At 45.6% G+C, this 13,781-nt stretch overlaps 1 protein-coding gene across 1 annotated transcript in view; it reads left to right on the forward strand.

The window, feature by feature from the left end:
- BMP7 (bone morphogenetic protein 7) overlaps nt 1-13,781 on the forward strand; it is a 43,049-nt gene that overhangs the window by 19,985 nt on the left and 9,283 nt on the right. Inside the window, exon 2 of the mRNA XM_069033915.1 lies at nt 3,904-4,096. Within this exon, the coding sequence (XP_068890016.1) occupies nt 3,904-4,096 (193 nt within the window). The remainder of the gene's footprint in view (nt 1-3,903; nt 4,097-13,781) is intronic.

Below are 13,781 nucleotides of genomic sequence, written 5' to 3' on the forward strand. Positions count from 1 at the left end.
CTTGGAGAGACAAAGGACTTCAGAGAGCTGGGAGCCCTCTCTGTATCAGATAGAGCAGCACTCAGATCCTGTACAGATAGGCAAGGCCAGACTTTCAAAGGTGCTGATCTGACTTGCATATTTGTGACAGGTGTGGCCAAGTTACTGATAACCACCAGCCTGAGATATTCCTTGTTTTGGCTGCATCACCTTAATTGTCCCCCAGGATTTTTGGTGTCTTGCTTGTTTTCTCGTGCATCTGATGTCCTCCTCCATCCCACAGCTCTCAACTCCCATCGTCTCCACCTTTCCCTTCCCAAAGGACTGTGCCAGAGGGAGTGTCTGATGATCCTCTTCCACCATAGCTCCAGTTGACTGCCCCACTCACCATGCCAAGAGTTATTTTACGCCAGCAAATTTTGAGCCCTGTGTTAAATTAGGCCAGAATTTGTCTGCAGTGGTTGTGACTCCAAAATGCAATACTGCTTCTAAGAGTGAGGAGAGGTTCATGTTTACACATGCATCACCTGTGAGTGACTTTGGATTGTTTTTTAAAGAGAGGAAATCCACTGTTTTCCCACAGTTAAGGCACACAGTCTGTTTCATAGCAGAATTATATTTCAAGGGTGTTCTTCCTTTTCCTATTTTACAACCTTTGATTGCACATCCAGAGCTTTGGCTTCCTCTCCAAGCAGCTGCCTTGCCAAGGCATTTGAATTGTGAGCTGGAATTTCCAATGTTTGAAATTAGCATCTGGGCTAAAACCATTCACCAAAGCCTTTGGGTAGCAGACTTGTGAGAACTCTGGGCCTGGGATGAAGATGAGTTGAAGTTCTGTGGGCAGAAGGGCTATGAAGCATATCCAGCAAATATTCAAAATGCTTGATGTCTTTTAAGGGAGCATTTAACACTGATTTAACATTAATGGCTGACAAACAGCTAAGACTTAGTCCTTCAAGAATGACCAAAAGGTTCTTCTTGTGTCATTGTGTCAATAGGGATCATGGATTTTATAAATCTAATGGAGGAACTGCAGTCACATTCAAAGGGCTGCAGCAATTCTCCTGACTGTTTCAGTGAACATGTAAAATACCACTGTTCCCCCCTGCCTTTTTTTTTTTAGCACTCCCCCCACTCTCCCCCTTCCAACTCCTCAGGTAATTAACTGGAAATGACCCAGTTGCAGCATTGTCAAAGGTCTAACACCCATCAAACCCAGGAAACTCAGGCTCCTTGAATGCTCCCCTGCTTACCCTGTGCTGTTGTGCTTAAGGTATTCCAGGGGTCTACAAAAAGTGCTTGATCAGATATACTGTACCATATGTTCCCACATACCAACACACAGCAGCATGACTTAGGGATAGGATTTCAGCCTTCATAATGAAGAGTCTTACTTTTATGAGTTCGAGTCAGACCCTTAACGTTATTTTAACATAGATTTTGGTGTTTAATTATGTAATAAGATTTACTGCAGTCATCTAACAGATGTTGATTCAGGGTCAGTGTTTCTCATAAATTAGTTCTGAAAGGATTTGTTACTTCTGGGTCAGCAGATAGGTCCAGAGTGCAAAGAAAAAGGGGAAAAACAATAAACACTGAGTTGAAGGGTTTCTTGGGATTCTTTCTTCAGTTACATATCCACATATTTTCATGATCTTAATGACTATAGCCACAGGAATGTTTGCTTTAACACTAAAGATGGCTCAGGCCAAAACCCTATATCCAAACATCTGCAAAGCATGGGAAAGTTCAAACTTTGGGGCTCTTTATTTTATGACCCTGGCTGTTAATTTTTCATACTAACACGACACATTTTTTCTAGGGTTCAGCAGTGGGAATTGCTGTGAACTTTAGCAGCACCCCAAAAAGTTTCATCTTCACGTGCTTGTTGTCAGACCTTGTGCATAAAGTGCAGCTAAAGGCCAGTGTTGGTTGATGCAGTTGTCATCACACACATACTGAAAAACTGCACCCACCTTCCTCTGGAAATTCAGCCTTCCAGTGTCTTTGGAAGCAAATCATGTTTGTACATCCTACTGCTAACAGCTGCAACTAAAACCACACAGTTTTATACTCATTCTTCTATAGTTGTGGTTAAAGGAGTGATTCCATAATAAAGTATTTTTTCATTCCCTTTTAATTTAGGTGCAGACAAATTCCTTTTAAACTGAAATCATGCTCTTTATATCTTATTCTATTAGGAGTACTTTGGAGGAAAGGGATTGAGGCACATTTAATAGTGTTGCTAGCACGTCCAGGGCAGTTGTAGCCTGCCAAGTCTTCTACAAGCACGGGTGAATATTCACAATATTCCCCCACATCAGGGTATGAGACACTGAATGTTGTCCCTGAGATGTTTTAGTAGAGGTGCAACAGAGACTGCTCAACCTAGAAAACCATTTGCTGAACTTAATCACCTTTGTCTTGGAAAGTTTAGAGGTTTCATACCTAAAAACTCCTCTAAGATGAATCCCAGCTATGAGTAAGAGCTCTGAAGCATCTCCCTGAGCAGCAATCACACAGTGGCAAACTGGACTCCTCACAGAAGGGATGTGAGAGAGGAGGAAGAGTCCATGGCCAACGGCTGAGCCTCGGCCAGCAAAGCAGCGCTGAACCTGCTCCGTGCTTGGACACAGCCCCACTCCCAGAGCCTCCCCACGCTCTGTCCCTGCCACAGGGGCACCCTGGCCAGTGCTGATCTGCAGTTGTACCAGGCAGCACTGTAAATTTAAACAGCACTTTCCAGGCTCAGGCTTGAAACTCCTCTTTTTCAGGAGTAATTCCCTCTAAGTCAATGGATTTACACAATGGATTTGCTGCTGCCAGAAGAAAATCAGGCCTGTAGAAAGACACACATTCTTTGCCAAGGAAATCTCAGAGCTAACTACTTGAATTGTGCAGTCAAGCTGCAGAGAGGTCAAGTGGACAGACGACAGGGCTGGGACATATAGGAAGTTCCTGGTTCAAACCTCAGCTCTTAAAATGTCATGCATTGTGACCTTGGGCGAGTCAGTTCATCCCCTCATACCTCTGTTTCCCCCTTTTCCTTTGTCTGACTTGTCTGTTTAATTTGGAATTTGTTCCAAGAAGGGTGCCTTGCCTCATGTGTAGGGCTGGGGCACTGACACCTCACCTCCCCTTTGCTGGAGGACTGGCTTGAAGTCTTTGTTTCCTCCCAACACCAACCCCCTGCTTCCGTACCCACGAGCAGGGCTACACGAGACCACCAGCTGTCCATCAGGGGACAGGCAGACCTGTCACCCCGTGGGATAACACACAGCCCAACACTGGCCTGGGAGGATCTGGCACTTGTTATTTCACAGTCAGGGCTGGGAGGTGGAAGAAGGTCCTCAATTTGAGCAGTTTCTTCATAGCCCTGATCACTAAAGATCCTTTAAAGTGAAAGCTCTGACCCTACAGAGCGGAGCTGTGGGCTTGTGACGAGTTCAGCTGGCACCAAATGTGGGACACTGGCATGAAGAGCCTCAAGGGCTGGAATTTGTGTCTATAGCGTGTGGATATGTGTGTGTGATTGTCAGAAGCAGAGCCAGGCCAAGAACCAGCACTCCTGAAAAGCCCCATCTGTTTGTCTCAGCTCCTTCCCACAGCAGCTCGGTCGTTATCGGTGGCAAATGTCCAGAGTCACTTGTCACACACAAAGCTGCCAAAAATCCTTGAAACACAATGGCCCCCTGTACCAGCCAACCATAGAACTGTTCCAAAGGGAGCCTGATAAACACATATATGCCTATAATAGCCCAGATACAGGCAGGTATTTCCTACGTGCTTTAATGAACTGAGCAGCCCGTGAGATGCTGCAATCAGATATTCCTGCCCTTTTCTGTTGTGGCAACTCGCGAGCGTGTTTGATGGCAAGGGGAAGGGGAACAAAGCAGGTGGCTAATGGGTTGTTTTCTGTTTCAGTGGAGCATGACAGAGAGTTTCACCATCAGCGCTGCCACTACCGAGAGTTCAGGTTTGATCTCTCCCGGATCCCGGAGGGGGAGGCGGTGACGGCGGCAGAGTTCAGGATTTACAAGGATTACGTCCGCGAGCGCTTCGACAACGAAACCTTCCAGATCAGCATCTACCAGGTCCTGCAGGAGCACCCGGGAAGGTGAGCGACCCACAGAGGGACCCTGGTGAAAGCACAAGAGCAGTTTGTTCCTCCAGGGAGTCACATCCAGTGCTTTTAGAAGCCTTGGTGCCATCAGCAGGAGCGGCTGGGTTTGACATCGGGGCTGTGCAGGGGATCCCAGCCAGTGCTGCTGCAGCAGCCACATAACTCCTGTGTGTGGTGACACGGGGACAGGTGCCTTGTGAGCCTCCCCGTGCCCCAGGGAGCACCCCCAGCACTCCTGCTCTGGCCTCTGGGAGCACTCAGTGGCTTGGCTGCATGTTAGTGCAGGAAAACTATCATAAACCAGGAATATTTCAAGATTTCTGGAACTACTCCCCCCTTCCTCCTGCCTCCAATGGATCCTGAGGTGGCAAACCCAAATGCTTGCTTTGGAACTGTAGCTTAATTACTAGCCCTTATTATCATAGGCATCCGAGTTCCCTAATTAACAAAGACAGACAACATCATGCTTTTTATATTTACTGATTGTGTTGCATGTGCAAAACTACAAGATGAGCTATTAAATCCCTTCCAAACAATTATTAATGTATGCCAAGCTCCCTGACAAATCCTCCAGGGAACTTGAATAAGAACATATGTTCAATTTTCTCATCTGGTTTTAGTTCCAATTAATCAGCAGTCCCAAACCACTTATCAAAGGCACTTAGTTTCACTTGCACATATTTCTTTCACATACAAATCCTACCAAAAGTGAGATTGCATTTATTTATGTGAAAAGTATTTACAGTCACATTCTAGTCAGAAGTTACTCTTTAGGACTACTAAATATGGGATAATAATACTACAGTTCTAATTTAGGTTTCTGAAAAGAGAAACACTAGGGATTTAAAAAGTGAAAAGTCCAAAAGGGTAAGAAAAAAAAATATAATCAGGACTGGCTTTATAGTTTTATAAGAGCTAATAAAAATGCAAAAAAACCTGAAATATGTCAGGAAACCTTGTCAACTTTTTTTAATGGTGAGGATTTCTACTGGTTTTGCTGGATGGTAAAAATGTTTAACCACTGGTGTGTTTTCTTCCACATCTGAAATTCTGATTTTATAGCTTAAAACTTGCAGTTCTCCTGGCATTCCTAATGATGCAATTATTTGCAGTGTTTGGGGACTGTGCTAAAATTAATCTATTTTTATCAAACAGTAATAGTTCAAACTATGCATTTTAACCAGGTCTTCTTTAAATGGGAAGGCAACAAGCCAGAACTGTGCACAGGACCCCTTACATATCCTGCTTGCCATAAGCATTTCAGTTTATTCTCTTGTTCCAGAGGCAGCAGCCTCCCTTTGATGTATTTCTCGAATAGATTGTTTAGGTACAAGCCTGCAGGGATGACTTTCCACTCTCGGGAAGAGCAGAAACTGTAGATGTGTTGGCAGAGGAAGAGGCACCAAGCTGTGTGCCAGGGCACTGGGGAATTGCCAGAAACCTGGAGTAAATGACCTTCCTCATCAGGTGCCAGGGAAGTTCTCCCTCAGGTCCTGATGAGTGAGGTGCCCACTAGGAATCTTACTGACAGAGTCAGAATGAGATCTGATATCTTAATTTTACACTGGTGCATCCAGAGGTTTGTTACAACTTTGTTTAGAGAGCGTGGCAAGGTGCTACCGGAGACAGTTGTGTGTGGAGCAGCAAAAGCTTCTGCAAACTGTCTCCTCCACTAATTCCTATTCCTAAAGGAAAAAAATGTATGCAAAGGGCAGGCATATCCAAGAATCACTGTCTGGAAGAGGTGAGGAATCTTGCTAATTATACAGATGTTCCAGCCACAAGATTAGATGCAATTTTACTGCATCATATTCACCACAGGAACACTATTTTTAATGAGTGTTCATGCATATTCTCCTTTTGCATACATTTTGGCACAGGCTATGGCGAGTTTTGAACAGTTTGTCCTGAAAAAATATTACTGTTGGTTTGGATTGACCCAAGGTAAAAATATTGTCACTAACATTTGTAAAAATATTTGCTCTTTTTCTGCATTTTTCCACTGACATTTTCCACCCGGCTCTGTCACAGCCCAGTCATCCAAGTCAGTGTGTCATTGGGCAAGTGGAGAAAGAAAACAAACTCTCTCCAGTGTTGATCAAAAAACACCCGTTCACTTTGATGCTTCCTTGGCTGTTTGTCTCATCCTGAGCTGCTGGAAAGTCAGCCCCATCTGACGTTGTTAGCAACAAGAGCAAAACAAAGCCAAACCCTCCCCCCCACACAGGCAGGGAAACCTCTGCTGCCTTTGGGTTTCCTTCTCCCAGGGCTCTTCTGCTGACACAAGAGCACTGCTGGAATTGCCTTTTGAGACCTGAAACATGAGGGATTCTCCAGGCTGGTGCTGCTCCTGTGCAGTGCCTGAGGCGCAGCAGCTCCTGCCAGGCTCCCGGGGCAGCTCAGCATCATCTCACGCACAGCAGAGAGCAGGACAACGTCCAGAGCCCCAGAACAGCACAGGGAGAGCTGGAAAGCCCAGGCTGAGGGTGACTGGGGAGATTTTCCTCTGTGAGGAGGCCAGGGGATATGCTGAAGGCAGGATTTGCAGTTAAACCACAGATGAGCCTCCAATTTGGAGGGGGTGATGGTGCCCTTGGTTCACATGAACCAGAGGTATGAGCAGTTCAGCAGTTAATGACTTCACGAGTTCAGACAGGTTGGAGGTATCTAACCTCCAACATCTCTTGTGTGCACTTCATTGTCAGTGAAAAATACAGGCTTAGGTGTTTCCAGAGCAACAGCTGCACCCCCACAGACTTTTCCTGAAATCCTGCCCCTCAACAGCACAAATGTTTGCAGGGTAGAAGCTCTCCCCCATCCACCTGCTCAACCTAACAACCCTGGCAGTAAAAATGGGAGCCCAGCCCTGTCCTTTGCAGCAGAGGAGATGCCACTTGGACTTTAACTGCTAGAAATTATATCTCTGTCAGACTGAAGATATTGTTACAGGTCTTTGTAGGAAATCAGGCTAAATGATCAAACATCCTGACTTTTCCAAATCTTTCATTGCAAGGCAAGCTCTTCAAACTGGCAACATCTCCTTGATGAAAAGGCATGCACAGCATTCTTTAGGCACAGGGCATCAGTTATTCACTTTAGGCAAACAAGTACATTCATGAACAAAAATGCCCCAAATATCATAAACACTGAAAACAGTTGACGTTTTAACTGGTATAACATGTCTCAAAGCTTTCGAGTGCATAGCTCAAAGTCCAGTGACTCATGTCCAGCTTCTGTTTGGGCTTCGTGGCTCACTCACCCGAGAGCACGGGAAGGTGTTTTACAGAGCCGGTGAGTGGCTTGAGAAGGCTGAGAGCAGCAGGGCATCCAGTCCCTGTTTGTGGTGATGAACCCTTCTCAGTGGGGGCTGAAGGTGGCCTTTGGGGAGCCAGGTGCTGCTCAAGTCTCCTCCCTTCTGGAAAAAGGAGGGAGAGCAAAGCAGATCCCAGTGCTCAGTCAGGGCACCACCCTCAGTTCATTAACCTGAAGCTGCAGAAAAAATGCAGACTGTAGAGTTGCCCTAAACCTCAGAGCTGGATCCTGCTTTTCTGTCTGCACCTTTCGAAGCTGAAATACCTCATCCCAGAGTTGCATCTCCTATTTCGTTGGACCCAGCACTTGCACTGCAGAGTGAATCCCAATCCCTTTGAAGTCAATGGGAGTTTTGTTACTGGAGAGAATAATAAAACCAGGTACTTGACCAGCCTTTGGTAATTGAAATGTAGTTGTTACACGTTCACTTTGTGGCCATTATGGATTTCACAGGCTTCAAAGGCAGTGATTTGAATGCTCATGTTACCAGCCCTACAGAAAAATCAGATCTTGCAGGATGCATTCCTGGGTCTGACTTGCAGCTGGAACGCTTTAGCTTGAGCTTCAAACTACATCACTGCTGCACCAGATCAAACCTGAGCCCCTCTCCAGACCCCTTTCTGCTGTTCATTGGAGTCTGGTTCCATGTTGTGGGTTGAAACATGTAATTCTAGTACCTAAGAAAGGCTAAGGCCCACCCAACCCATAAAGCAGATGTGCCTTCTTTTTGGAGCTTTTTTAAGTACCAGTGTGATTGTTCTGGGGATGGTGCAGCACAGCAGTTTGACTTAATGATGTGCCCCAGCACCATGACAGTATCTGCAAATACTGACAATTATTTTGATTATAGTTTTTTGATGACTTATCTGCAAGTCAGTTGATAACTACATTCATCTCTCAGCAAGTAGCAAGGGAACTTCAGCCTGGAAATACTGCAGCTCTCCAAGAACAGAGCTGCATCTGATTTTCTCCTTCAAACCATTCCTAAAAAGCCACTGCAAAACCTCTGACAAATCTTGAACTTAGCAAGGCACAACCCTTCACAGGCACTTGAGGAGCTGCAGGAGGCATTTTGCATACCCCAGTGGGTCCTTGCTGGGGTAAGTGATGCGCTAATGAACAGCCCTTCAGTGCTGAACAGAAACAGCTGTATAGAAAGTGTCAGAGATGTGTGTATAACCTCATTTCTCTCAGCACTGTTTGTACAAGAGGCTTCATGTTTAGGAAACATGTTGCATCTCACTAACAAACTCTCATTGCCACTTTTAATCAGCCTTTCAGACCTAGATCTTATCCTTCTCCAGCACTGTAGGAAAGGCAGCGTGGCTACTAGAAGCACTAGAAGAATCTGCTGAAATTTTAAAGTGAATTTAATTTTTCCCTGGATTCAACAGAATTTACACAGATCTGTCTCACTACCAGCACACCCAGTTTTCAGACCAGTCCTTGGAAAACACCTCCACCAAAATGTATTCCTGCTGTGGACATCGATTCACCTGGCAGTGCCCCTGGGCTGTGTTTGGCTGGTGGCTCCTGCCCGGGGGCATGGGGAGGGCTTTTGTCAGTGGGGGGAGCTTTTATCAGTGGGGAGGGAGAGGGAAGGATAAGCAGGGGATCCCAGGCACAGGGAAGGGAAGGTGTGGGAGGAGGGCTGCATCAGGTCTGTGTAAAGAGGGTGTTGCAAACGTGCCAGGGAGAGGCCCAGGGAGATCCTGGGGCCCTCTCAAAGTAGGAAAGTCTGAAAAATATTTTCCTAAGCTTGTCTTTGGACAGCTGCAGCTGACTTTAAGCAATGACACCAAGCAAACTGGAATCTGGATATGGGCAGGTTTTTAATCCAAACAGATGTCTTCTAACCCCACATCTCCTCTCACCCTCCCAGGATGCACTTTTTGCCTTCTCCTCCCTCCACCTGCTCAAACCTGGATGTGAATAACCCCCTTCCCTCCATGCCAGCTCTGTCCTTGGGCTGCCTGTTGGAAAACTTGCACAGTGCCTGTGACCCAAACAGCCCCTCTAGGGTTAGAATATGAGTCAGGAGGAGAGGATTGTGCTCCTGGCTTAGACGCTGTGGTTTACATGCTGAATCAATGAGAATTCAACATATCCATGCCTCAAGTGTTTCCTACTTTAAAACAGAAGCAGGAGGGTTAACCCACATTTGTAAAGCCACTCAAAGGCTGTTGCAAGGTGTAACTGTATGGTTACTGATAGGCTGGTAATTCCTGCAGGTAGCAGGGAGGGGTCAGGGCAGCACAAGAGCCAGGTGGGCTCTTCGGGCTGGGGGATTACCTGATGCAGGCAGGGGACAGCAGGACCTGCTGCTGCCAGGACAGGGCCAGGAGAGCCGGGGCTCTGGGGCTGCTCCCAGCACAGGGTGCTTGCTGGTCACAGAAGTCACCTTGTCTCGCAGTGTAATGGAAATTGCCGAGTCACCTTCACTGCTGCTGCCTGTCCTTTTTCCCATTTATTTTTATCCCACTTGGAAGTGCTCACTAGTGTTTACTACCACTTGTCAACCAGCAGCTTGAAATAACAGGGCTGACGAGGGGGATGGGGACAGTGAGTGAAGAAAACAGACATAAAAGCGGGGACTGTTTGGCAAGAGGACTGTCCTAAAATAGTGTAGACCTTACAACATTATAGTCTATAAATGCAGAGTTTCATCTCCTGTTCTCTTGCTAATGAAATAGAGAGATATGATAGAATTTCTAGCTCTCATGTTTTCACTGAGTCTTTCTCTCTCTTGTCCATGTTCTCCTCATGCCCCAGCTCACCAAGGCAGGCAATTAGGGCAGATGCTGCACTTCTCATTTTTGCATATATTTCTAGTGCTTATGGCTTCAAACCAAACTGCATCCTAGAGACTGAAAAAGTTCCCCAGCAAAAGGCAAAGAAGCCATACATACTATTTCACGAAGCTTCATGGTTGTTAATCCTTTCTCTTATTTTAGAATTGCTGTGTTGCAACATGGTAACTCTCTTCCTTACAATTTCCTTTCAGGGTACTCTTCCCTGCCTTTTCTGTACTTGTGTTCTCTTATTTCTGTGCTCATCCTCACTTCTTCCAGCCCTTTTCTCTTTCACTAAACATTTGCGATCCCTTTCCTTACCACCATCAGCCCTTTGGCAGCTCAGCCCTTCCACCTCCATAGTTCCAGCTGCTTCCCAGACACGATCTCACATGCATCCTGCCCAGCCACCCTCACGCTGCAGTTCTTGTTACTCACCCCTGAGCCCAGAAAACAAGTTCACTAAGGAAGTCTCACAGACCACACAGCAGTTATATGACCTGTACACAAATTTTTGGGAGTTCTTTCTAACGGGAGGTGACTCTCCTGTCTGGCATCCAGGGCCAGACACTACCAAAGACATTAGCAGGCAAATGTCAACCTCCTGTCGTCATCTCAGGCTCCACCGCGAACCTGATACTTGAGAAAACTGAGCAGAAAGCCCCAAATTTTATCATTGGTAAAAGCTCTGACACTCCTGCTGATGTCAGTTCTTTGAACGCTGAGCCATTTTGATGTGGTCTCAACAAAACATACTTGTGGTCTGGATCCAGATTTCGTAATTTATGTAACTCTAATCTAGACATTAACATTTCCATGTCCCAGCTTAATTTTTTGTAAGAGGAGGATCATGTGCCTTTCCTATCTCTTGCTCTGGTAAAAGGCTCAGTACAGTTTCTTGCATGAACTGAAGTCCTGAAATGAAGGGGCTGAATGCAGGGCCAAGGAACCAAAGGGGTTTTTTGCCTCCTCGTTGCGTTGCCATCATTCACATTGCTCCAAGAACACCCTCTGTGAGTACAGAGTTGGTAGGTGAGGCAGAAGAGTGAGATGTGCACTAGAAACCTTTTCTCTTTGTGCTCAGATCTTTATCTCACAGCTGAAACCCAAACCAGCCACTTTAGTTAGACTAAACCAGCACTATCTTCTGTGACAAGTCATTAGATGGCAGCCCTCAGAGCAAATGTTGTTTAAGTCTTAGCAGAATAACATTTCTTTGCTGTGTTTACTATGTCTTGTCCAACAAGGATATCTCAAGGGCTGGCTGTCTATTAGCTGGTGATTTAGTGCTGTTTGCCCTGTCTTTGGAGAGCAGGACATTCTACTTAAAGGAGGTTGTTCTTTTTGAAAAGAACAAGAGGTTTCTTTTCACTGGAACAGGAGCCACAATCTCAGGAGCCTCTGCTTGCAACACCAGTGAGGTTTTGCATCCCCTCCCTGGCCACTGCTGGTGGGCCAGGGCGGAAAATGCTAATCCAGGAGCGCTTGGACTCCTCCAAAGAGCATCTGACACGGGGCTTTTTTGGGGTCCAAATGTTCCAAGTGTGTGTGGGAAGGACATTTCCCTTTAGTGGGTCCCTTTGATCTCTCTCACTTCGGGCTTCCCCTCCAGGCCTATTGTTTGCACATTGCTGTAACTACAGGAAAACAAACGCATTATACAATTTCCCAGACTGACTCACCCTGGTACTTGATGCCTCGTGTTGTCTGGTTACCCCGATTGCATCATGTCAGCATGGGAAGCTTAAAGGCTGGTTTTTCTGAGTAATAATACTGCAGTTGAGCAGTAGCTAAAACCAAAAAAAATTACCATTATTGCTACTATCATCAACCTGCAAACTACAAGGGGGGAAAAACCAAGCAAGCCAAGTCCCTGTTAACTAAACCTTGTGTGAATCATGAGTTCCAGTCAGGGGCCATGCTTAAATAATGTAGTACGTGAGAATAAAAACCCTTTACTCCTGGAAACTTGGCCTCAGCCACTGGAACAGGCCAATCCATGCAACTCCCTCATCCCTGGCTCCTCTGGGATGTGTTTGGTTCAGTGTGCTGTAAACAGGGAAGGGTGGGAGGTGTCCTGCACTGTGGGAACAGGGCCATTGCTCCTGGGTGGGGATAAAACCCCAGGAAATTTGTCCCTTGGTTAGCGTTCAAGCATCTTGCATTCCTGTAACTAATGTGAGAGGGGTTATCTGTCCTCTTTAACTTCAGTTTTCCTGGGAGCACTCAGCAAAGCTGACTGAGCTCCCAGCACCTGCATCGAGCCTCTGCACTGCTGCACTACAGCCCCTTCCTGAGCTGCCCACTTGGGCTCCCAAACAGGCACTGAAACGCTCCCACAGGATCCCCTCTGCCTCAGCAAGGAAGTGCTGCAGCAAGTCCAGCTCTGATGGAGGCTTCTTCCACAAACCAGAACTTTGCTTAGAAGCAAGCACTGCTTGCACCCTCAGCAGCACCAGCTGCGTATTCAACCATGGGGTATCCAAAGCTATCCTGCTTTAGGGAGGAAACACAGAATCCTCCTCTTGCACACCCTGGGCTGTGTGCTCACGTGCTCTGCAGGGACTCATTTCAGAAATTTAATTTTGTGTAAGGCAGCACAGAGTCCGAGGTGGGTGCTGACGTCCCTTAGCTCACGGAGGAAAGCCATCATCTCTTACACACAAAGGTTGAAAGGAAAGCTAAATAGTAAAAGCATTGCAAAAACCCTTCCTGTTCTGTGTGGGACAAAAGCTTCTAATTTCTTGGTATCTCACAGGGAAAAGAATCACTCAAAGCTGTGAGTCAAAAGCCTTTATGCCAACAGCTCTCCTCAGATTCAGTTCTGCTCACTTGATGTTTTGTTCCAACAAGAGGCACTGTGTGAGCTAAGCTAAATATATATATTTGCACTGACAAATCCATAGTGACAAAATTCATAAGGCCTACTTTAAAGCTTTGAGGATGTGATTAAAGGGTTTTTCAAGGATAGTTTTTCATTCAAAAGGATATAATTACACTTGAACAACTTATCATGTTTGTTCACTGTAGGTACAAAAGCAGCTCTTACAGGACTTGTCTAGACACTTCCACTATGTGTCTTTGTTCTTCTTTTAAAGTAATTTTTTATAAAAGAACTGCAACAGTATCCATTTTTTAAAATCTGAGTTTTATCTCCTTCTTTTCTGATAAGAGAAGATTCCTTCCTCTACAGAACCTGTGTTTTCTCAAATTTTAATTCTTCAGAAATTTAAAACACCTTGTAAATCTGAAAAAATTTCACCTTTTTCAAAAGGACAGAATCCTCTCTATTTAGGATTTTTTCATTTTCTGATATTATTTCTTCAGCTCGAGTAACCCAGCAGCAGCCTTTAAAAAAAAAAAACCCAAGGAATGAGTTGGAAAAAGATTGTGGCCCACAGTAGTGCAGGCTGTGACTGTGCAGAGGGTGATTGCCTCAATCAGTTACCTGTAACCTCAGATGAGCAAATTAAAAAAAAACTATTACATATGTTAATATATGCACACCAGTGTTCCAGCTGGCTTGCACCAACGTTACAATTATGCATAAAAGTCAGGAAATTATGTGTGGAAAG

This window comes from Aphelocoma coerulescens, chromosome 20, assembly GCF_041296385.1.
Source record: "Aphelocoma coerulescens isolate FSJ_1873_10779 chromosome 20, UR_Acoe_1.0, whole genome shotgun sequence".
Classification (NCBI taxonomy): Eukaryota; Metazoa; Chordata; class Aves; order Passeriformes; family Corvidae; genus Aphelocoma; species Aphelocoma coerulescens.